The 23,732-nt window shown below is 40.1% G+C and overlaps 1 protein-coding gene across 1 annotated transcript; it reads right to left on the bottom strand.

Moving 5' to 3' along the window:
- Nucleotides 1-837: 837 nt before the first annotated feature.
- Nucleotides 838-22,990, bottom strand: Cth (Cystathionine gamma-lyase). The gene is made up of 9 exons (XM_080286102.1): nucleotides 22,894-22,990; nucleotides 17,291-17,472; nucleotides 14,861-14,942; nucleotides 11,942-12,071; nucleotides 9,633-9,938; nucleotides 6,979-7,195; nucleotides 6,026-6,177; nucleotides 3,299-3,437; nucleotides 838-2,182 (listed from the first exon to the last, which is right to left on the bottom strand). Exons 2-9 carry the CDS (start codon nucleotides 17,447-17,449, stop codon nucleotides 2,171-2,173), a joined length of 1,197 nt encoding a protein of 398 aa, XP_080142228.1. The 5' UTR covers nucleotides 17,450-17,472; nucleotides 22,894-22,990; the 3' UTR covers nucleotides 838-2,170.
- Nucleotides 22,991-23,732: the final 742 nt, after the last annotated feature.

Here is a 23,732-nt window from a genome sequence, read left to right as displayed (position 1 = left end):
GACTAGGAAGATGAATTGTACAAGTAACTATCAAGATGTTACATTGCTAGAGCTTACAAATAGAGTATTTTAATGTAAGTTTTGCCAATACATGCAGATGGTTATACAGTAAACTCTCAATCATCTGTCGTACAGCAGCCAATGGGGTGTTGGATAGTGACATACAGATGAATAGTGAAGCAGTACCCCTAAAAGGGTCTAACCCTTTATAAATCCTATACTTACACTATATAACTGATCAAAGACAGAAAAACACCCTTAACTAGTGTAATATACATGATAAAGTGTCATTGTACTGTAAAACTGCCAGGAAACTGTTTAGGTGACTAAACCAATGGTGCAGATTTTGATTTTGGGGTTTTCCTGGGAATTTTCCCATATAAAATTTTGTCATTTACTGCGACGGATAATTGAGAGTTTACTCCCAACTTCTGAGGTGGAGCCAAGTTTCCAAAGACTTGAATGGTATGTGAATGACTATGTAATACATTTCACTGGCTATGTTGATGATAGTTCTCCAGCTAAGTTATCTTTTAGCTTCTAAATTCTATCTCATCCCATGCTGGAAAGTGGAAGCACAGACTGGGATAAAGACAGTGAAAAGTTAAGAGTGATTATAAAACCAAGGCTGATTGAGAATGAGGAACAGAAAACCAAGAATGAGATAGAAAGATGCAGCAGAGAATATAACAGGTATGTGAGGGAAGTGTGCATGGAATACTTGAGAAAAAGGTGTCAAGAGGGAGACTAGAACTGTGTAACAGAACAGATACAGTATACAGCACTCTGTACTTCTTAGGATATGAAAAGGAAAGTTACAATAATAATAACCAGTAAGCAAAAATTTAATGAATCGGATATTTGCTCACATGAAACTTCATTGCACAAGGTTATGATCATTCTGTAAATATAACCAAACCTAAAAAAAAACTGAAACACAACAAAACATTGTGACTGCAGCACAAATTCAGAAACATGTCAAAAGCACTGTCTTACAATACTCCAAACATAATATCAGTACAGTAATACAGTAAATTATGAGAATAAGATCTTAGTTCATTTAACAAGTTTTGCTTTTACCATTCTTTTAGCATCTGCTCTCCTCTCTTCCTATTTCTCCCATCTTTCCTGCTACTTTTCATCACTTTTCTTTCCTTTTCAGGTTGTTTTACACTCAGTGACAAGCCTATTGGTTTCCTGTAAGCCAGAAAACCATTTACAACACTTGGTGGTAACCATATAGCCAACCTATATGTGTTCCCTATATGTCAGCAAGTGGGTTGGCAGAGGGTTAATGCCCCTCCCTGTATGAAAACTAAAGGACAAACGGCTACTCCTTACGAGATTATGCACGGCATCTGGTTATTGACAGATTGATAGAAATTCTTCACTGAGATCACTTGACTGGCCCAGCAGGAAGTAAATATAAACATCATTAAACAATTAAATATATAAAAATTTATAACAACATGCAAATCCAAATTACTTGTTTGAAGGCATATGAATTACTTTTTATAAAGTCATTGAATTTTTATCAATAACTTAAAAATCTGCATGACAAAGATAAAATTACATTTTATAAAGTCATTGAATTTTTATCAATAACTTAAAAATCTGCATAACAAAGATAAAATTACATTTTATAAAGTCAATGAATTTTTATCAATAACTTAAAAATCTGCATGACAAACATAAAATTACATTTTATTAAGTCAATTAATTTTTACCAATAACATAAAAATTTGCATGACAAACATGGTGCATACACTGTCATACACTCCAAATGTGCTTTGTCAAACCTGTACTGTACTTGAAACTCATAAGGTATAATACTGTACAATTATATTTTCTTCTCCATATTCAGAAATAAGAATACCCTGAGCAGGTATACCTGACGTAAGACAGAGGACAAAAAAGCACCACTGTCCACAATTCAGCCAAGATTGCAGTTCACCTGAATGATTTCACTCCAATATAAACACAGAAGTCCTGCTGCATTTCCATTCCTGGATGGCACTAACGGTTTCAGCTACTGGTAAACATCATCAAATCCAGGTATTACATTTTTGTATATCATCAATGTCAATTTCCTGACTAAAAGGACATAGGGAAAATAAAGGAAAGTTTTATTCTGAATACATAATATAATATGAGCTACACAGCAGCTGACTTAATGTGGAACCTGTAAAGGAAAAAAAAAAGATATGTTAGTAAGTTGCATCTGATAATTTAATATATGCAAATGTATGTACAGTTGGCCAAGTTTCCAGCTTTGACACTTAGGTGTTGCCAATGCTTTCCTTGGGTGAGGTCTGAACTCCAGAAGTTCTGATGCACAGATTGAATTGTACAGAACTGAGGAGAGGGGATCATTGGAACAACTGCAGCTGGCGGGTAGTGTGGTGTGGTGTAGAAGTTCCGGAAGATTTTGGCAAAGAAAGATGGGTGGAGGAGGGCAATGTAATTAGCTTTTGATTTTAAGGTATAATATAATGATCAAAGAATATGTTCACTTTGGACAGTATTATTAAACAGTGGGGTATCACTGCAAGCCTGTGATACAATATTTTTATTCACGGTAAAATATTACAAATAGGTAGATCATTGTCCACTCATTCAATGTACTGTTGCTCTCAGGTGCCTCCCTTTCCTCTCTTGCTTCCTTCCTCTTCTGTCTTTCTTCCCTTGCTTCTTCCTCTTCCTTCTGCCTGTGGGTGACTCTACAGTGAATGACAAGCAAAATGGTTTCCTGTACACCAGGAATACATTTACTATGCTGGATGGTAACCATATAACCAAATTTTTGGCACCTGATGATTTAGTGGGTAATTAAGATGCCCCAATCAGATTGAGCCAGTGCAGATTTATATCCAAAGGGTGGTTAGGCTTTATTGCTCACGTAATGCCACTCAGGGATGGGTGAGGCTGGTCACTCTCATCTTAAATGTCTGGACCAACTTGCCTAGCCCCAGGCTCCTACGCACCTCATGGGGCAACGTAGGATTGGTTGATGAATGAATGAATGAATTTACTTAATGCTTTTCACTGTGCATTCTATCAATGATAGGCAGTTCATAGGATAAATACCTGTATATGTACCCGTTCTGAACAGAGCCAGAGCTAACTCTAGTCAAAGTTCATAACTTTCACCCCTGAAAAGGCATGGAGACTTTTCAGTGTATTATCAATTTGGAAAATGCATCTTATATGCCAGAAAAATAAAGGGTAATTCCCATTACTATGAAACTGTACTCTAGTACAAATGGTTAAAATAAATAAATGAAACAGTGCCACTTACCACAGCTTTCAGAGCCTGGTCCAGGTCATCAATGAGGTCCTGAGTACCCTCCAGTCCACAAGACACGCGGATCAGTCCATCAGTTATACCCAGCTGGTCACGGATCTCCTTGGGCACTGATGCATGAGTCATCACAGACCTGCCATGACATGTAACACCTTGCATTTTTATGTTGGCTGCTCTTCCAAACTTTACTAGAGCTAAGTATGGAAATAGGCACTAATTCTTTATTTCACATGCTTTCACCAAAAAGTTTTTATGGACCATACAAACAGCTGTCACATAACACCCTACTGTTCACTCTTAAGCAGTCAAGATGTGCAAGGAAGGGTCAGGGTTAATGCAATTCAAATTCTTATATACTGTATCTGAATGTACCACCACTTCTTTAAAATGCTTAAGGAGTTTGCCAAGTACATGGTCAAACTGCCTATATTATATCCTTCCCTACCCTTATGTGTTTTGCCCTTGGCATGACGTCCAGAAAAAAATAAATAAATAAAAAATTAATACAGTGCAACATACAACCTAACACAATTTCAGAGCATCATACCTGGTATTTTCATGCACTGAATGAAGTAATCAACTAGTGGACAACAGCCTAACTTGCGTACTGTAAAGGGCTATTACATGAAAGAGACCTGGATCAGTGAAGGAGTTTAAGTGCCTTGATGCATAAGAGGTAAACATGGTATGCAACGAGACTGGGCAGAAATGACAGGACATAAGTAGGAATACAGTATATGGGAATAAAGATTAAAAGGTGGCGGCAGCAGCAGGGGCAGCAGCAGCAGAGGAAGCAGCAGCAGCAGCAGCAGCAGTAGCAGTAGTAGTAGTAGTACTACCCTACTACTACTACTACTATTACTACTATTTGGCCATGGAATTATTTTTTGAGCCCCGGGAGCAATCACTCATCACAGATAACTGATTTTCAAACCATCTTCAGTTTTTTAGTGGATTTTTGTTGGTTATGCATTGTTTTCGTGATGTTTAATATTAATATGGATAATCCTATGTGTGTTTTGTTGTCTCAATAAGACAGAATGATCGGAAAACAGTGCCAAAATTAGGGGTACTGTACATACAGTTGTGTATAAATAGTGTTTTTTTGGTTTCCAATGTTTTTATTGCATGGTTCTCTTGGTGTTGAGAATTATTTAGGATAATCCTATGTATGTTTTGATGTCAAAGTATGGCAGAATGACTGGAAAACACTGCCAAAATAAGGAGGGGTACTGAACATACAGTCATATGAAGGCAGGATGTTTTGTGGATTTCCTGTGTGGTTTTCTTGGTGTTTAGCATTACTCTGGATATTCCTTTGTGTTTTGATGTCTAAATATGCCTGAACGACTGGAAAATACTGCCAGATTAAGCACAGGTTCTGTACAAATGGGTTAGGTATAGGTTGGAGGTTGGGTATGGTAGGGGAATAGTGTTCATTATCCGGATGTTGCCACTACCGGGACATGCCTTTGGCTCTATCATGTCCGGATAAATGAGGGCTTACTGTACAGTAAAACTTTACAATAACAGACTAATTGGGGCCCAAGCCATTCCGAAAAAGGAGAAATTCCAATAAAAGTGACATCCGGACTTCCCCCTGCTAACCCAGACTTTTTCCGATACATCAGACATTAGTCTGGATGGCATCAACAGTTTTTAAACTGTTTTCACTACCACTGCAGTACTGTACTGTACTAAACATTCACTACAATAATCTATCTATCTATTGCCAGACGCCTCAATCCTGTACGGGATGGCCACAAACAAATCGCCCCCACATCGCCCTGTCCCCTGCCATTTCACTGCCCTGCTCCCAACTCACACACCCCTCTCTCATATACCTCTCCACTCCATCCCTCCATCTCATCCTCGGCCTCCCCCTCCCTCTCCCACCCTCCACCTCACTCACATACACTCTCCTCATCAGTCTCTCACCCTCCATCCTCTCCACATGGCCAAACCACCTCAGTGTGTTCCTCCTAACGCTTCCTATCACATCCACATCCACACCACAACGCTCCTTTATATATCCTACAATAATCTAAAGGTATAATATATATAATAATACTATACTGTACACTGATAAACATGTCTCTTATTTACCTTATTGTGGTGAACATAGCTGATGTGGTCAGGCAGTCCAGACTGGTTTTGGCTTAATCAGACTTTTTCCGATACATAAGAATTTAGTCCAGTACCTCCCTGATTCTGATAAAAGTGAATTCCAGTCTACTGTCTATCTATCTATCTATTGCCAGACGCCTCAATCCCGTTTGGGGTGGCCACAAACAAATCGCCTCCAAGTCGCCCTGTCCCCCGCCATTTCACTACCCTGCTCCCAACTCACACCCCCCTCTCTCATATACCTCTCCACCCCATCCCTCCATCTCATCCTCGGTCTCCCCCTCCCTCAACTGAAGCCTGTTATATTGATGTTTTACTGTAATATGATGCGAACTACAGCTCCAACTCGACCCAAAAAGCTATATCTACCTACTTATCTACAGCCAGATGCCTTAAACATGGAAGGGGTGGTCGCAAACAGATCACCTCCAAGTCATTCTATCCTCTGCCATCAGCTGAAATAGTGATCTGCCAAATATCCTCATTTACAGTACTGTATCAATAGTATGGAAAAAGCTGTGATATATTAGGACACACCCCTTATATTGAGGACTGCATGTACAACAAGCAATGACTTGTGAAACTGGTACTCACGGGAGCTCACAGAGAGACTCGTAACCACCCAGACTCTCAGCTAATGTGAACATCTTCAATTTCTGGAAAAATTTCTTCGAAGTTTCCAAGTTATTGCCCTTGATGTAGAAGCTCAGCATGCCTGAACTGCCAAATGTTTGCTTCTTGGATAACTGTGGATGAAAACGTTAACTGTCAAAACAATTAAACATCAAGAGAACAGAGAAAATAAAATTTTATTCATCCCATTCATCATTTTATTATGTATCATCTGTAGTTCAACACTCTGGTCAAATCAAAATTACAAAGTCCTTCAGCATGGTAACATCTTCCTTGTGCAATTCATGTTACTGCCACCCCCCCCTCCCTCAGCATGAGAGAGACTTCATATAATGAGGGGGTTAATAAAGATTATTTCTAACCTTTCCAGTGCCAGAGGTCTCCAAAACTGAATAAAATAATATGGCAGCGGGATGAATCATATGAATAAGCCATTATCTTACCTAACAGGTTAGAATGCATGGTGTCTAAAACTGTAATTAAAAAGCTCTTATTAGAATGACTGTCTTGCCTTGAGCATAGGTCTGAAAACTTAAACTTGGAATATGATAACTGTGACACTATCAGAGACATACCAGTTTCTTATCTTCATGTAATCTGTCCCTAAACTCCTTGTGGTAAACAGCACCTCACCAAGGGCTGACCACGGTCTTTCCCACAGTAAGTTGCAGGGAAATACGAGGAGGTTCAGCTCCCAGGTGGACACTGCAGCTGCTCCATCCAAGGTGCACACTGCTATCATATGTAGGCTCCTGGTCAGCACCTCATCTAAAATGGCTATACACAATCTTAAAAACATGTCCTCAGATTCAAGGTGTTACGGGAGACTCTCTCACTGGTGGGGTCAAACATCAAGGCTGCAATATAAACAAACAATGCAATTCAAACATCAACCAGAGCAAAATCATACCCACCTCATGCTGGGGGTGGGAGGGAAGGCCTGGGTGCATGACCTTTTCGACACAGGGATGACCCTCAAGAAACTTTGCCACAGCCAGGCCATTCTTCATGTGCTGTTCCATCCTCAACGCCAGTGTCTTCAGGGAGCGGTTCACTAAGAAGCAGTCGAAGGGGGAAGGCACTGGACCAATGGCGTTTTGTAGGAAGCGCAAATTTTCGTTTAGGTCATCTCTAGGAAGATGAGGAAAGATTGATCAGCATCAAAGGATGAGGGAAGAGACCAATGGCTCCTTATACAAAGTGTAACAGCCTGTGCAGATCGTCTGTTGTTGTTGTTATTGTCGTTGTGCTACCCCTGTCTGTCTGATTAAGCAAGCACCGCTGGCAACCAACAGCCCTTGAAGGGCCGTCCTATACAATGAACTGGTGTTCTCATGAAGCTGACAGCGTCTTGCACAGCTAGGTGCAAGGATTAATGTGGAGGTTTGGTTTCTCAGTAGATGTCACAGTTTCATCTCTCCACCCAGTTAACCCTATCAGGTTTCTGGGCTGGGCAGATTATGTCTGTGCTAAAGTCAGCCACACTCACGCTGACCCACATCTTTGTGGTGCAATATTTTTCTTGAATCACTCTGTGTAAATACACTTTTCATGTAGAATGTTCGTTTTGATGTCATTTTAAGGCTGAATAGTTGTGTTTTATCGCAGTATGTTCAAAAAAGGAGAACAAAGAAAACAGGAAGTCAAAATGATGATTTGAAGTTAGGCGAAAACCAAAGCTTTTTATACCATGCCGTAAAAAAAAAAAAAAAAAAAAAAAAAAAAAAAAAAAAAACTATCTATCTATCTATCTATAGCCCGACGCCCTAATCCCGCAAAGGGTGGCCGCAGACAAAACGCCTCCAAGTCGCTCTGCCACCCACCATTTGACTATCCTCCCCCCAACTCACCCCCCCCTCCCTCATATACCTCTCAACTCCCTCCCTCCACCTCATCCTCGGTCTACCCCTCCCTCCACCTCACCTACATACACCCTCTTAGTCAGTTGTTCATTCTCCATTCTCTCCACACGTCCAAACCACCTCAGTGTATTTCTCCTAATCTTCTCGACCACATCCACATCCACCCCACAACGTTCCTTCACTTCATTCGTCAACCTGTCCCTCCACGTCACTCCACATGCTCCTCTCAAGTAACTAATTTCCACAGCTCTCACTCTTGACTTGTTCTCCTCTTGCAAGATATATAAATCTGGTTTAAACCATGCAAATCTACAATAAACTACCTTTACAATGATATATAGATTATGGATATTTCTGCACTTTATTGTGCAGTAAAGCAAAAGGAATGAGATGCACATTTTTTTTTTTTTTAGACTCAGCCCCATATTAGATTCGCCATCTTTTTCTTTGACTGGTCAGTGTAAAAACACTTCTTATGATAGGATGCTGGTTGTGGTGTTATTTTGAAGTTGAATAGTTGTACTTTATTTTAGTACGTTAAAAAAGGAAAATAAAGAAAATAAAATGTAAAAACAACGAGCTGAATTTAAGTGAAAACCAAAAACTTTATTCCTTGCCGTACAAAAATATTAGACAAAAAAAGAAAACTAATAATGATATATAAATCTGGTTTAGACTATGCAAAACTACAATAAATTACCTTTTCAATGATATATAGATTATGGTTATTTCTGCATTTCATTACACGGTAAAACGAGAAGAAAAAGATACACAATTTTTTATGGGTCTTGACCGCATACTTGCTTCGCGATCTTTTTCTTTGATTGGTCAATGTAAAAATACTTTTAATGACAGGATGATGGATGTGGTGTAATTTTAAAGCTGTAAATTTGTATTTTACCACAGTATGCTCAAAAAAGGAAGACAAAGAAAATAAAAAGTCAAAATGGCAAGTTGAAGTTAAATAAAAACCAAAACTTTATACCTTGCCACTATATTTAAAAAAAATAAATAAAAAAAATAAAGACATATAAATCTAGTTTAAACCATGCAAAACTACAAAACTACTACCCACCACGCACAGAGCAAGTATTCCGCGACTCATGACCAAGTCTTTTTGTCATGACAAGTAAACGCAACTTATGGTGAATATTTTACACAAGCATCATAAAATGACACATAAACATGTCATCAGAATCTCTCAGGCTGGATTGAAATTACGTGAAAATGCATCATAAGAATCTCAAAGGGTTAACAGGGGCACCACTGCAGGATCCACATCACCCCATTATCTGGCTATCTCGTTATCACCTGGCATTTTAAATAGTTTCCCGAGTTACAAGAGACCACCTGGCTTGTTGGCCATTATACATATAGCCATCTTCTTTGCAGCTGCAGTTTCTGATGAAACCTGCAACACAGATGACAATAGCACTCTCTTAGATGGGCGCCCATGTATGTAGTACGCCAACAGCAGATAATAAGTTAAAATGACGTCTGGTGGTCTAGTGGTAAAATACAGCAGCCGGAGTCTCGGCCTTAACTAAAATGCACAAAGACAAAACTCCAAGCGGTAACTGGAGATTTTTTCCATCATGTAATGCTACCTGGGACATGGGATAATCTATCCTTCAATGGTCTAGACCATGGTTGCCTAGTCTCAGGCTCCTACATCATAATGGAGGTAATATATGACTGGCAGTTACCTGTTGGTGCAAATAGCTCCCATAATAACATCAGTGTGGCCATTGATGTACTTGGTCACTGAGCTCATGGTAATATCAGCACCAAGATCAAGAGGTCGCTGGAAGTATGGTGACATGAAGGTGTTGTCAACCACCAAGAATGACTTCCCATGTTTCTTCACGATCGCTGCCACGGCTTCAATGTCCACAATCTTCATGGTAGGGTTGGTGGGAGTTTCTATCCACACCAGCTTGGTATTGGGCTTTAGGGTTGCCTCTATTTGCTTGGGGTCTGTTGCATCAACAAAGTCTACCTCTATTCCTTGTCTGAAAAGTAAGAAAGCAATGTTAAAATTTATGACAATTCACACAATTCAACTCCTGTTGTTAAACCCTTCGACCCTCTGACAAATTATTGTACTCTTGTTACCTTCTGATGATTTTACTCCATTTACGAAATGTACCCAAACAGTAAACAGGCTAATTAACCCCTAACCGCCAGCTGATGTGTATAGCCGTCACCATTTTGGGCGCAGAGCAACGCCAGTTGACGTGTATATCTGCAAATATCTTCCCGCCACCCTCTGATTTTTAACTTATCCTTAATCATCAACAGGACAACCTGGAGATGTGGTGATACTTTCATTTGAAAGAGGAAGAGTTGGTGAGTCTTATGTTTCTTCAATTTTTTCTCTAGCTATTATAGCTTGGCAGAAACTAGAGTTTGAAGTAAGGGTATTTTTTTTTCGTCATGGATATCCCCCGTGGGGAGGAGCATGCAACATCGGAAGACCCCCGGCGTGTAAAGGTAAGTTACTGGTATACGTAACCCCTTCAATCTAAAGAATCTCTTCTGGCAATGGTAGCAAGAAAGAATTTAAAAATATGCCCCTGGATTCCAGGGGTTAATATAATACAGTATAAACAAATTCTTACATTCTTTAAAATATGTAAAGAATATTTTTCCCTGTCCATTTTCCTACACAACCATCCAGCCAATTCTCTGTACACACACTAGTACTATATTATTATATCTGACCACATGGATGTTAAGACTGTAATTTAAAGAGAAACTTCACATGGGATTGTACCTCAACCCTTTCAACCTTCATGAATGCAAAATTTTGTAACCAGTGAATAAATTTTAACTCACAAATGAAATATACAAGGGGCAACTTTTAAACATCCTATGATCCGTTCAATAAAGAATGATGTTCAAAATATTACATTTAACCCGTTAACTGGGCATGGCGATTTTTTGGAGGTGTCTGTGGTGCGCAGACATAGGGATAAAAATGAAATTCCCCAAAGGCCAAATTTTGTCTTAGGAATTGAGATAACACATGCCAAAGTATATAGGAACTGTTAGCTCAATATTTACCTTGGTAAAGCCATGGATGAACATTGAAGTGCCTGATTCCCTACTGGAATGTATGGTTTTCATTTTCTTTTTCGATTTCAGTTTTGAAGACTCAAACATGCTTGCACGGGTCAGCCTTGGTCACCATGGCACTATATTTGAAATTCACCTGCGCAGCCAGGGCTGTACTGAGCAGTCACACTTGGAACAGCCCAGGGTGTATAGAGCAGTTAACGGGTTAATGAAAGATAGTCACTACTAGTTACTGGGTACTTATCACCAAAATCATCAGCTCAACATTCTGCTTCATCACTACATCACTATAAACCTAGTCAGCCACTGTACTACAAATATTTGAAGGAACCCCCCACTTTTTTTTCCAGTAATACTATTATACTTTGCATGGTAGGTAATTGAACTTAATGTTAATGAAGTATTAAAGGAAAGGGCAAGGAAAGGAAGACAACTGCAATAAATTACCACCATTGTGGAGTAAGACTCTCACAATGTTGCTGCAATTAATATGGAGGGGAAATAACCACATGCAAAAGTTTAAGCAGAACTTTTCATGGATTAATTTTAATCCTAAAACATATATCCTAAATTTACACATCCTAGCAGCCATGACCTTAAAATATTTAAATGAAATTGTAGCCACCTTCTTGGCAGCCCCCCATCCTGCTTTCCACTCTCAATACTCACATACAGTACTATATAACCCCCATTTAAACAGGTACAGGTATGAAAAAAACCAAAGAGTGTTTTAAGGATAATAACAAGATGCACAAATATTACAAATACAGATCACTTGCATCAAAAGCACTCCCAATCAAGAACCATATTACGACAAGAAGTAGATAGTTCATGCATTAGCAAAGAATTCATCCCACACACACACACACACACACACACACAACACACAACACACACACACACACACAGAATGGTGGTGGTGGTGGTGGGGAATAACCTTGAAACAACTCGACGGAAGTATCTGTTAGTGCCGCCATATAAGTCATCCATGGAGATAATGTGGTCACCGGACGAGAGGAGATGGACGATCGTGGTGGTGGCAGCAAGACCTGATGCAAATACCAACCCTGAAGAGAGAAAAAAAAAACTCAACAACTAAAGGACAAGGAACCTCAGAAAAGCTTTACTTCTATACAATGGGCCTCATAAAAGCTTAACTCCTACCCTTATCTTTTAATTAGAGAATTATATATAGTCACTGAATATGTCCTCTCTAACAAGCATCTCAAATGGACTACTTAGTCTGCTGCTGTTTGTTTTCATGTGTGCAAAAGCCTTGAAAATGCTGAACCTCATCAGTACAATAATCCCTCAGAAAAGTTTACTTCCTTCTGTACAGTACAATGTTTTATTATTTTTTTTTTTTTTATGCAAGGAAGAAGGAACCAAAGGCCATGAGCCCGCAGTAACAGTTCCCTCCAAGAGAAAAACAAAATACAATAGAGAGCCAAATTCAAGATTCGATCATTTTGAGATGCCTGGACACACTGCATTTGAAAGACTGGAGATCATAGGCAGCAGGAAATACAAACAGAGGGAGACAGTTCCAGAGTTGACCTGTTGCATAAATGAAAGACTGGGAGTAACGGTTAACTCTTGCATTAGAGAGTTGGACAGAAAAGGGATGAGAGTTTGCTGCCAGACGGGTGCTACGCGCCCGTCGTAGAGGTGGAGGAATGCAAGCAGACAGTTCAGAGGAGCAGTGACCATTAAAGTAGCGAGAGAAAATAGATAAAGATGCAACAGTGCGGCGAAGAGACAGAGGTTGAAGGGAGTCAGTAAGAGGAGGAGAGTTAATGAGACGAAAAGCCTTTGACTCCACCCTATTGAGAAGAGCTATATGTGGGGAGCCTCCCCACACATGAGAGTTGTACTCCACACAAGGGCGGATAAAACCCCTGTATAGAGTCAACAGTTGTGCAGGGGTAAAGAAAGAGCGGAGACGGCTTAGCACACCCAATCTCTTGGAAGCAGATTTTACAAGAGATGTAATATAATCTTTCCAAGATAAGTCCCGAGTAAATGAAACCCCAAGCATGTTCAAGGATGATGTAGGATTAAGCTGAATATTATTAAACATTAGTGGGTACACCTGTGGAAGATTTTGTCGGGTTGATAGGTGTAAGAACTGAGTCTTAGATGCATTAAAAACAACCAGATTATTTTTACTCCAGTCAGAGATACGAGCCAAGTCAGACATTAGGTGTGCCATAGCCTCATCCCTTGTTTGTTGAAGTAACTGTTGAGATGGGCGTTGCGGGAACCAGATGGAAAGGTGAAGGGTGGAGTCATCAGCGTATGAGTGGATAGGGTTAGATGTACAGCTTAGAAGATCATTGATGAATAAAAGGAAGAGAGTTGGTGATAGGACAGAGCCCTGAGGAACACCACTGTTGATAGAGCTAGGAGAAGAACGATGGCCGTCTACAACAGCAGCTATAGAACGACCAGAAAGGAAGCTAGCAATGACGGCACAGATAGAAGGATAGAAACCGTAGGAGGGGAGTTTGGAAATTAAAGATTTATGCCCGACTCGATCGAAAGCCTTTGAGATGTCAAGTGCAATGGCAAAGCTTTCACCAAAGTCCCGAAAGGAGGATGACCAGGAGTCTGAAAGGTAGGTGAGAAGATCGTCAGTGGAGCGTCCCTGACAGAACCCGTACTGACGATCAGAAAGACGGTTGTGATAGGAAAGATGCCTTAAAATTTTTCTATTGAGAAATGACTCAAAAACTTTTGAAATACAGGACGTTAAAGCAACTGGACAATAGTTGGAAGGTTGGGAGTGGTCACCCTTCTTTGGGACTGGCTGAATGAGAGCAAACTTCCAGCAAGAAGGAAAGGTACAAGTTGACAGACAAAGGCGAAAGAGTTTGCCTAGGCAGGATGTAAGCACAGAAGCACAGTTCTTGAGAACAACAGGAGGGACCCCATCAGGCCCATATGCCTTGTTAGTATTGAGGCCTGTGATGGCAGAAAATACATCAGTTGAAGAAATTTTAATGTCAGCCATGAGGAAGTCAGAGGGGGGAAGTGATGGAAGAACAGCACCGGAATCGTCTAAGGTGGACTTGGAGGAGAAAGTCTGTGCGAAGAGATCTGCTTTATCAGTAGAAGAAATAGCTACAGAACCATCAGAGTAGAAAAGAGGAGGGAAGGATGATGAGGTAAAGTTGTTAGAAAGGTTTTTGGCAAGGTGCCAGAAGGAATGGGAAGAATTCGAGCTGGAGAGTTGAGAGCATTTAGTACGGATGAAATTATTTTTAGCAGAGCGAAGAACAGACTTAGCACGAATCCGGGCAGAAACGTAAAGATGATGTGATTCAGGGGTGGGTTGGCTTACTCAGAAGTAATTCCTTTTTCATGATCATCCCTTGGGAAGCTTTATTCCATCTATACAGACCCCCTAGAAAAGCTTACTGGGTAATTCCTTCAATACAATGGCCCCCTGGCAAAGCTTAACCCCTTATGTACAATGGTTCTAGTTAAGATTAAATCCTTCTGCACAATAATCCCTACAAAACATTTAATTCCTTCTACAAAACACTCCTTGATTTCCAATAGAAATAGAATGTAACTTTACAGGAATATTCTTAAACACTGGTGGCTACAGGTGCATGATATAAAGTTTCATGTGATATCGGTTGGTATCACAGACACTCGATGTGCGTCCTGCCCTTTACTCGGCAATATATATATATATATACTGTATATATATATATATATATATATATATATAGGTACATAGCTAGCTAGCTAGATAGATAGATACAGATATAGACTGATAAGTCTATCAAGATAATAAACAAACTGTATGAATCATTACATGAAGGGGCCAGAAAGCAAATGAACTCACCATACTTTGCATTTTCCGTTGATGCTAAACATCTCTCTAGGCAGTCTCTTGTTGGGTTACCAGATCGTCCATATTCATACATCTTCAAAGATAAATAAAAACATATTAGCATCCCACAGTACTAATATACACCAGTGTTATTCTTCAGCATATCTTAATAATTTTTGATGGTGTTACTGTAATTGTTGTTTTGTTCTACCCCTAGGCTTAGCTGAACATGAATCCAATGGACTGCATGAAGCCAGCCATTTCAACTAGACGCTTCCAGAGGTCATTTGTTGAGGTTACCATGAAGGACTGACAGGACTGTGACAGTGTGGTGAATGAAGTAAACAAGTGTGCTGTGGTGTGAGGGGCTGAATTGCAGTGTGGGCACAGTACATCATATGGACAATGTACCTTCTTGATGAAATTGCATATAAACTGGACAATATACTGACCATATTAATAGTCAGCACCAGGCATTCACAAGCAAATGCTGCACCTGGCAACTAAGACTCTCAACCTTCCAGTCCTACAGTTCCCTTTCACCTAAAAAAAAATGTGACAACAGCCAATGTGGTTGATTATTCCAGAAACTGTAATGTTGACAGTAATGACTTGCTTATCTGAATCTTTATGCTCAATTCTATAACACTCTCAGGACCCTATGACTTACTCCCCCTTATCTGAATCATTTATGTTGAGTTCTTAACACTCTCAGGCTCCTATGACTCACTCTCCCTTGTCTGAATCTTTTATGTTGTCTTTAACACTCAGACTCCTATGACTCATTTTCCCATATCAGAAGCTTTTATATTCAGTTCTTAACACTCACTCTTATGACTCACGCTGCCTTATCTCTACCTTTTATGTCCTGTTCCTCACACTCTCAGGGTTATATGGCTCTCTCAGCTAAATAGCATCATTTGACTTTAGCTGGAATAAAATACTGTAGTAAATATGTCTCAACAAACAATGGGTTACTAGCAACACTATTAGCATTCTTATGCTCCTTTGACTCAGCTGAATAATCATCCAGCATCAGCTGGAATAAAATACTGAGAGTTGCCTCAACCATGAACGAGTTAAAGATGCAATGATTAATTTGACAAAGTTATTAACTGCAAGTGGTTGGTGGGGGCGCTCACCATCCACTCACTCGACGTACTGCTGTCCTAGGGTGCCTGCCCTTTCCTCTTTTCCTTCCTACCATCTTTCCATCCTTCCTCTTCTGTATTTCTTTCCTTCATTCTTTCCTCTTCCTTCTGTCTATGGGTGACTGTACACTGAGTAATGAGCCAAATGGTTTCCTGTACACCAGGAAACCATTTACTATGCTGGGTAGTAACCATATAACCAAATAATGGCACCTGGTAGTTTGGTGGGCAATTATGGCACTTCAACTGGATTAAGCCAGTGCAAGCTTATATCCATGGGGTGGTTGGGGTTTATTGTTCACATAATGCCACCCACGGATGAATGAGGTTGGTCACTCTCATCTTAAATGTCAGGACCAACTCGCCTAGTCCTGAGTTCCTATGCTCCTCATGGGGCAACACTGGATTAGATGAATGAATTACAGTAATTAATTAAGTGCAAGCATAACCAATATACAGTATATGGTAGGTGGAGACATCAATGTAGTGTTACTTTCAGGTGACTACACACAAAGCACGAAGCCAAACTATTTTCTGTATACCACTTAGCTACTGGCTGGTCTCATAAGTTGTGGTGCTCCATCCAAATGTGACTCACAAGATTCAAGTCTGAAAGAGTGTTCAAAGTTTATTGTTCATGATTACCATTGCCCCTTAGGGGCACAGGACACCTCACATATCTGGGATGAGCAGTTCAGCCTTGAACCTTTACGTTCCTGATAGGGCACACACGATTAGATGGATGGATGAACCAACATCATTTGCTAATACAGTTATGAGTCAAATGGTGATCAAACACTGATGCTGGCAGAGTTAGCAGATATTACAGAATACAGTACAGTATACTACTCAGATTCTACAAACAATCCACGCTTAAAAGTCTAGGATGTATGAAGGCAAAATGTCACTCTGAATAAAAACACCATGTGATGCAATGCTTTTCACCCATGGCTGAGATTTTATGAAAATGGTAACAGAAAACAATAATAACAATCTGCACAGAGTTCTTATCTACTCAGTGACTGCTGTTTTGTACTGAGGCTTACTGTGTCTTCTCATGTACACCCTCAAAACTTTTCCCCATTATACAACTTGCTAAAAATTTGATGCACAGAGAGGGAGACCTGTGATGTTAAAGCAGCTGCTATGGAATATATTCTCAGGCAACTATGTTTGTCCACTTTTGAGACCAATCTAGCAGATTTCTATAATTTTCCTTTGGCAACACTGCATCCCAAGTTGAAGTATTTTTTGTGTTTTCCAAACTTGGATATGAATAAGGTATACTTACTTTGAAATCAGCAGGGCCATCCTGCTTGAAGGTGGTGGACATTGAAATGGGTGGGACAACTGCCATGTGCTTCCATTGTTCTGGCTCATTGCCCTCATGAATAGCCCGTGTGGCAAAGGAGGCGTCATTTTTGCGGTAACCAAGCTTTTCTGCTGCCATCGTTGTTGTTGCAGATGCTTGTTCTGAATGGACAATCAATGGAAAACATTAATAATTGGTGTGCCATAAACAATCACTTGAGCTAACAATATCTGGCTTCCAAGAATCATACAATAAACATGACTTCCCTTTTCAGCATGGTTAAATCTGCATAACTTCACTGTTCCAGGAAAAAAAAAAAAAAAAAAAAAAATTATATTTAACCGAGGCCTCTTCCCAGCAGCTGCAGGTTTAATGTACTCCCCAGAGAAAATATAGTTGCACATTTCCATTCAAGTGGATAAAGGGGAATTTATTTTTATGGTTTCCCTCTGACAATTTTTCATTTTCTGCATTACTTCAGTTTCTAATTGTTAACCCAATCAGCCATGGTCATCTTCCCGAAAGACGCCAAACACACTATGGTATTAACCAAATACTTAAAAAAAGATCATGGGATCAAGATAATGTAATCACTACAGAGAATAACTGGATCAAGATAATGTAATCACTACAGAGAATAACTGGATCAAGATAATGTAATCACTACAGAGAATAACTGGATCAAGATAATGTAATCACTACAGAGAATAACTGGATCAAGATAATGTAATCACTACAGAGAATAACTGGATCAAGATAATGTAATCACTACAGAGAATAACTGGATCAAGATAATGTAATCACTACAGAGAATAACTGGATCAAGATAATGTAATCACTACAGAGAATAACTGGATCAAGATAATGTAACCACTTCAGTTTGGGAATGTATTACTTACAAAAATAAATAAACAAATAATTAAATAAATAAAAACAGAGAAAGCTAAATTCAAGATCTGTGAAATACAGCTATCATTTGTTAGCCTAAGGATGAAGGGGTTGACAATGCTGAGCACTTAAATTCTATCTATCTATCTATTGCCAGATGCCTCAATCCCATTTGGGGTGGCCACAAACAAATTGCCTCCAAGTCGCCCTGTCCTCCGCCATTTCACTGCCCTGCTCCCAACTCACACCCCCCTCTCTCATATACCTCTCCACCCCATCCCTCCATCTCATCCTCGGCCTCCCCCTCCATCTTCCCCCTCCACCTCACTCACATACCCTCTCTTCGTCAGTCTTTCACCCTCCATCCTCTCCACATGGCCAAACCACCTCAGTGTGTTCCTCATAACGCTTCCTACTACATCCACATCCACACCACAATGCTCCTTTATATCCTCATTCGTCAGCCTGTCTCTCCATGTGACTCCACAGGCTCCTCTTAAATAACTCATTTCCACTGCTCTCACTCTTGACTTGTGTCCTTCCAACAACGTCCAAGCTTCACTTCCATACGTTAGAGTTGGTATCACAATACTGTCATGTAGTAACTTTTTCACTTCCATGCTCACTTCCCTGTTTCTTATCACTGCTTTCAAAGAACCAGCAACCTTTCTTCCTTGCTGTACCCTTTCAAGCACTTCACCCTCCACACCTCCATCCTTACTCATCACACTACCCAAGTACTTAAACGTACTCACATTTTCCAATTCCTCACCATCCAACCTCGCTGTACATACACTGACTTCACCTCTCTCAAAGACCATCACTTTACTCTTCCCTACATTCACCTTTAGATTCCGTTTCTTACACACTCTCCCAAACTCATCCACCAAGCCTTGCAGCTCCCCTTCGTCTTCACTCAACAACACAGTATCATCTGCAAACAACAGTACAGGGAGTTTCAAAACACTAACCTCTCTCACCAGGGCCACTCCAACATCCACTACCCTACCTTGTACCTCTTTTATTACCCCATCCATGTACAGATTGAACAACCATGGAGACATGACACATCCCTGTTTCAACCCAACTTTCAAAGAGAAAAATTCACTTAGTTCAACATCCACATGCACTGCAGCCTTCGCACCATCGTACATACTCTTCACAGCATTCAACAACTTCCCATCTACTCCATATATACTTACCACTTTCCACAATCCTTGTCTATCCACCCTGTCATATGCTTTCTCCAAATCCATGAAAGCCGCATACAACTTCTTTCCCTTCTCTAGAAACTTTTCCACTACAGATCTAAGAATGAATATCTGATCTACACAACCTCTTCCCTTCCTAAAGCCTCTCTGTTCTTCTCCAACTAATTTCTCTGTTCTTTCTCTAACTCTGTCAATAAGTATCCTACCATACACTTTTCCTATTATACTACGAAGACAAATGCCCCTATGATTACCACACACTTCTTTTTCCCCTTTTCCTTTGCACAAGGGAATAATTATACCTGACTTCCAATCCTCCGGGACTCTACCTTCCTCCCAGGCCAATCTGGACATCTTCCACATCCATTCTACTACTATCTCTCCCCCATGCTTCAGCATTTCACCACACACTTTATCAATTCCCGGGGCTTTCCCCGATTTAACTTTCTTCATTGCTTCCACAACTTCTATCCTACTGATTTCTTTCTGTCTTCTCACCTCCCTCCTTCTCCCAGCCATTCCCCAGGCACTTATACTCGCATTACTTCCATCCTCTATGTTCAACAATTCCTTAAAGTGTTCCCTCCATCTGCTCACTTTTTCTCTCTTCTCCACTAGTAATCTACCATTTTTATCTTTCATTCCCCTGCTAACTTCACTTCCACCCTGTCTTACTCTTTTCACCTCTTTCCAGAACATTTTCTTACAGTCCCTCCACTTTACACTCAAATTCCTTCCACATTTCTCTTCCACCCTCTTCTTACCCTCTCTTACTAATCTTTTCACCTCTTTCTTTCTACATATAACTCTCTCTTCTGCCTCTCAACTTCTTCCATGCCCCTATTTCTCATCCATTCATTGTATGCTGTCTTCTTTTGTGCCACAGCCTGTCTCACCTCTTCAGTCCACCACGCTGTTCCTTGCACCCCCCTCCGTCTTCTCTTTCTTCCACACACCACATCACATGCTGCACATATTTCTTCTGTAAATATCTTACACACACCTTCCACGTCTCCCATCTGCTCCAATTCATATTTGCCCAATCGTTCCTCCACTTCTCTCTTATACTCTGCCTTTTTCTCATCCTCTTGTAACCTTTCCACTCTCCTTGCAACTACTCCTTCCTCTTGTCTTTCCCTTCTTCTATTCCTCCATCTCACTTGCATCCTAATTCTGGCCACCACCAAGTAGTGGTCAGAAAGTCCACTCCCCCAACCTCTATACACTCTTGCATCCTTTACACATCTTCGCATCCTTTCATCCACACACACATAATCAATCATTGCCTTCCTTTCATTCAGTTCACCACCCACCCTTCTCATCACTCACCATGTATACCTGTGGATCATTTTATGCCTGAAGATGGTATTGGCTATCACCAACCCCCTCCCAGCAAAAATGTCCACTAACGCACTCCCATTCTCATCTATCTCAGCAGGCACACCCCGCTCACCAACTATTCCATCCACCTTCACATTCTCAACTTTACCATTCATATCACCGATCAAAAACACTCTTTCATTCCTTCCAAACTTTTCCATGCACACTTCTACATTTGTCCAGAACTCTTCTCTCACTCTTCTAGTACGATCTTGCGTTGGCGCATACACACACAATCGCCCACATTTGTATTCCAGCTTTCAACTTTACCCACACAATCCTTGACCCAAGTGATCCATACTGTCTTATGCTCTTCTTCAATCTTTTACTCACAACTATACATACTCCTTCCTTTGCCCTCTCATTCTCACCTACTCCTGCACATATACCCCATCCATACTCCCATTCTCTCACACTTTCTCCTCTCCATTTTGCTTCAGTTATTCTACATACATCCACTTTCGCACCTTCAAGCACCTGGACAATCTCTTTCTTTGACCTCATCATTCGCTCCCCTTACATTCCACGTTCCAATAACCATGTCCTTTGTCCGGTCCTTGGTCGTCATCGTTTGGTCAGTCCTTGTCCGAGGCTTATTGTTTGTTTTTTTAGTTAGTTGTTTTCCAGGGAGGGGAACTAACCCTCCAACATATATACTGTGTATGTATATATATATATATATATACACACACACACAAAAGGATAACATGGTGAAGAAATCAAAGGCAAATTTGTAAACTCTATTATTACTAAATCATCTGTGCCAACAACTATGTAGACTTATTCTATACTCAGCCATCTACAACATGTCATGAGACACAGTTATGTAGGAACATAAATGCCACAAATAAAGAGAGAGAGAGAAAAAAATACAGTACTGGACTGCTAGATAATGAAAGTTTCTTACCCCTTCCCTACATAAAAAAAAAAAAAAAAAAAAAAAAAATTGAGATAACCAAGATTAATTTCTTACCCTATACTGTACTATCTTTGCTACATAGCTGTCTGGGTGTAGAGCTAATACTGTCATGAAAGAAAAGGATTAGGGATTGTTTCTCCAACTAAAACCTGACATGTAGGAGATGAAGGACACGGCCTTCAAGTTAATATTATACACATATAATTTACTGAATCAGTCTGGGTCTATATTTTTTTGAAGGAGCTTTAAGTACTGATCTAACCATACATGATACTTTAACCCCACAATGTGCAGATTACAAGGGCTAAACCACCATCCATGATGCTGTAATTTCTAAGCATAACTAAACACCCTTTATGGAGGCAGATCAGGTGCAGGGACATAGTATAATGAAAATCAGTAACATTGGTTACTTCTTAAGTAATACCGCAGATCAATGTAAAGTACAACAATAATGATAATGATGATAATAATAATAATTAGCCACATTATCAATGGCTGATGGAAACTCCAAATGGCACAGGACTCAACAGTACCGTCAAATTTCATTGTATCCCTCCTGCCTAGCCTATGCTCCTTATAAGTTGGGTAAAATATTACCACGTCATACTGATGTTTCCTTATAGCTTTGTCTAGTTGCATGCAAATTCACACATGTAATTCTGCGCTTATACATGTGAGGCCTGTTGAATTCAGCCTAGATAATCTGCCGACAAAATTACCGGTATCAGCCACGTACTTCTACACACGGGAAGAGACAAATTACCGACTCCTGTTACATTACCAAAAAACGCAGTCTGACTTGAGAAAAAAAAAAATATGGGCCACATTTGAAAAGCTGCACCCTCACCATATAACAAGGAATTTTACAAGCCTCGCGGTGCATGTGAAACGTTGTTACTTTGACCATACACCGTTATCTGCTCCCCACAGTATCCAACAAAAATATACTGTCACCACTCGTCCTTGCCATTAAAATAGGTAAAGGTTTACGAAACTACAAGGATGAAGCTGTGACGTAACCATGTTTCACCATGTAACACGTGTCTTTAACATCTAACTTGAACCTGTTAAACCTGACTATACCCTATAACATCAAGGGATCTCCATACAGCACACTTCGCACCTCTTCAAATTATGCCAAAATCAACCATACAATTAAAATGAGTGAAGAGTACACTTACAAGCTGACCAAATGTATCTCACGAGCTCCAACACTACCTCCACCAGTCTCCTCGCGTATGTCCGTAGTCTGCTAGCACGAGAGTCCAAACACTGAGGTACGTGGCCCTATATACAGCTGTAACGGATGCCAGTTACCTGACTAATATTCACACCATCTCCATGTTGGTTCAAATCTTTGTAGAATAATATAAGAACCATATATTATTACGGTTAATTAATACTTCATTAGTCTGTAATGGTTAATGATAACGTTCATCTATGATTTTTCCTATTTATCTGCACATTATAAAAAATTTCTGCAAACGTTCCAACTTATCTGGTAAGAATATTGAAACGTCAGCTGCTACGCGCGGTTAAGTTTGAGTGATGCAAAACGAGTTGCCCTTCACCGCTCGAAGATGATTGCAGATTTACTTCTCATATAATTAGTCCTGTAAAACAAATTGTAATGCTAGGTGTTTTAGGGCCGGCTTCCCGTCTCTCTAACGCCTAGTGCGTAGCTGGGTTCCCTTTCTAGACAGGAGGACGGGCAGATGTCACAAGAGTAAGTAATCTGGGCAAATATAAACCTTATGTCTAGATTGTGGGTAGTAGTATCACGCAGGATACTATCCGGGACAAGATCGGGCACAAAGTGAATAGCACGTTGGCTAATACTAGGAATTTTAGGGCAGAGAAATCAATCACTGTCACTCGTGGGGAGTTTAGACTTAACTGGAGGGGTTATAGGAGCTTTCATTAACCCCGTCTATACCGAAGATTTTCTCTGAGTTGCATAAAATCGTCTGGTGGTAGCTTGATGAAAATGAAAAGCATGTCATCGTGCTGAAAAGAGCAA

Source organism: Coenobita brevimanus, chromosome 110, assembly GCF_032717465.1.
Source record: "Coenobita brevimanus isolate Jiangsu-jjx chromosome 110, ASM3271746v2, whole genome shotgun sequence".
NCBI lineage: Eukaryota > Metazoa > Arthropoda > Malacostraca > Decapoda > Coenobitidae > Coenobita > Coenobita brevimanus.
This window is presented reverse-complemented; position numbering and strand designations above follow the sequence as displayed.

Excerpts from the sequence above, each read along its gene's own strand:
- Cth (XM_080286102.1), bottom strand. The coding sequence starts at position 17,449 with ATGGCAGCAGAAAAGCTTGGTTACCGCAAAAATGACGCCTCCTTTGCC. Across the intron at positions 14,943-17,290 it reads ATGGCCCTGCTGATTTCAAA|ATGTATGAATATGGACGATC; the intron begins GTAAGTATACCT and ends TTATCTTTGAAG. Across the intron at positions 3,438-6,025 it reads GAGTCTCTCTGTGAGCTCCC|GTCTGTGATGACTCATGCAT; the intron begins GTGAGTACCAGT and ends ATGTCATGGCAG.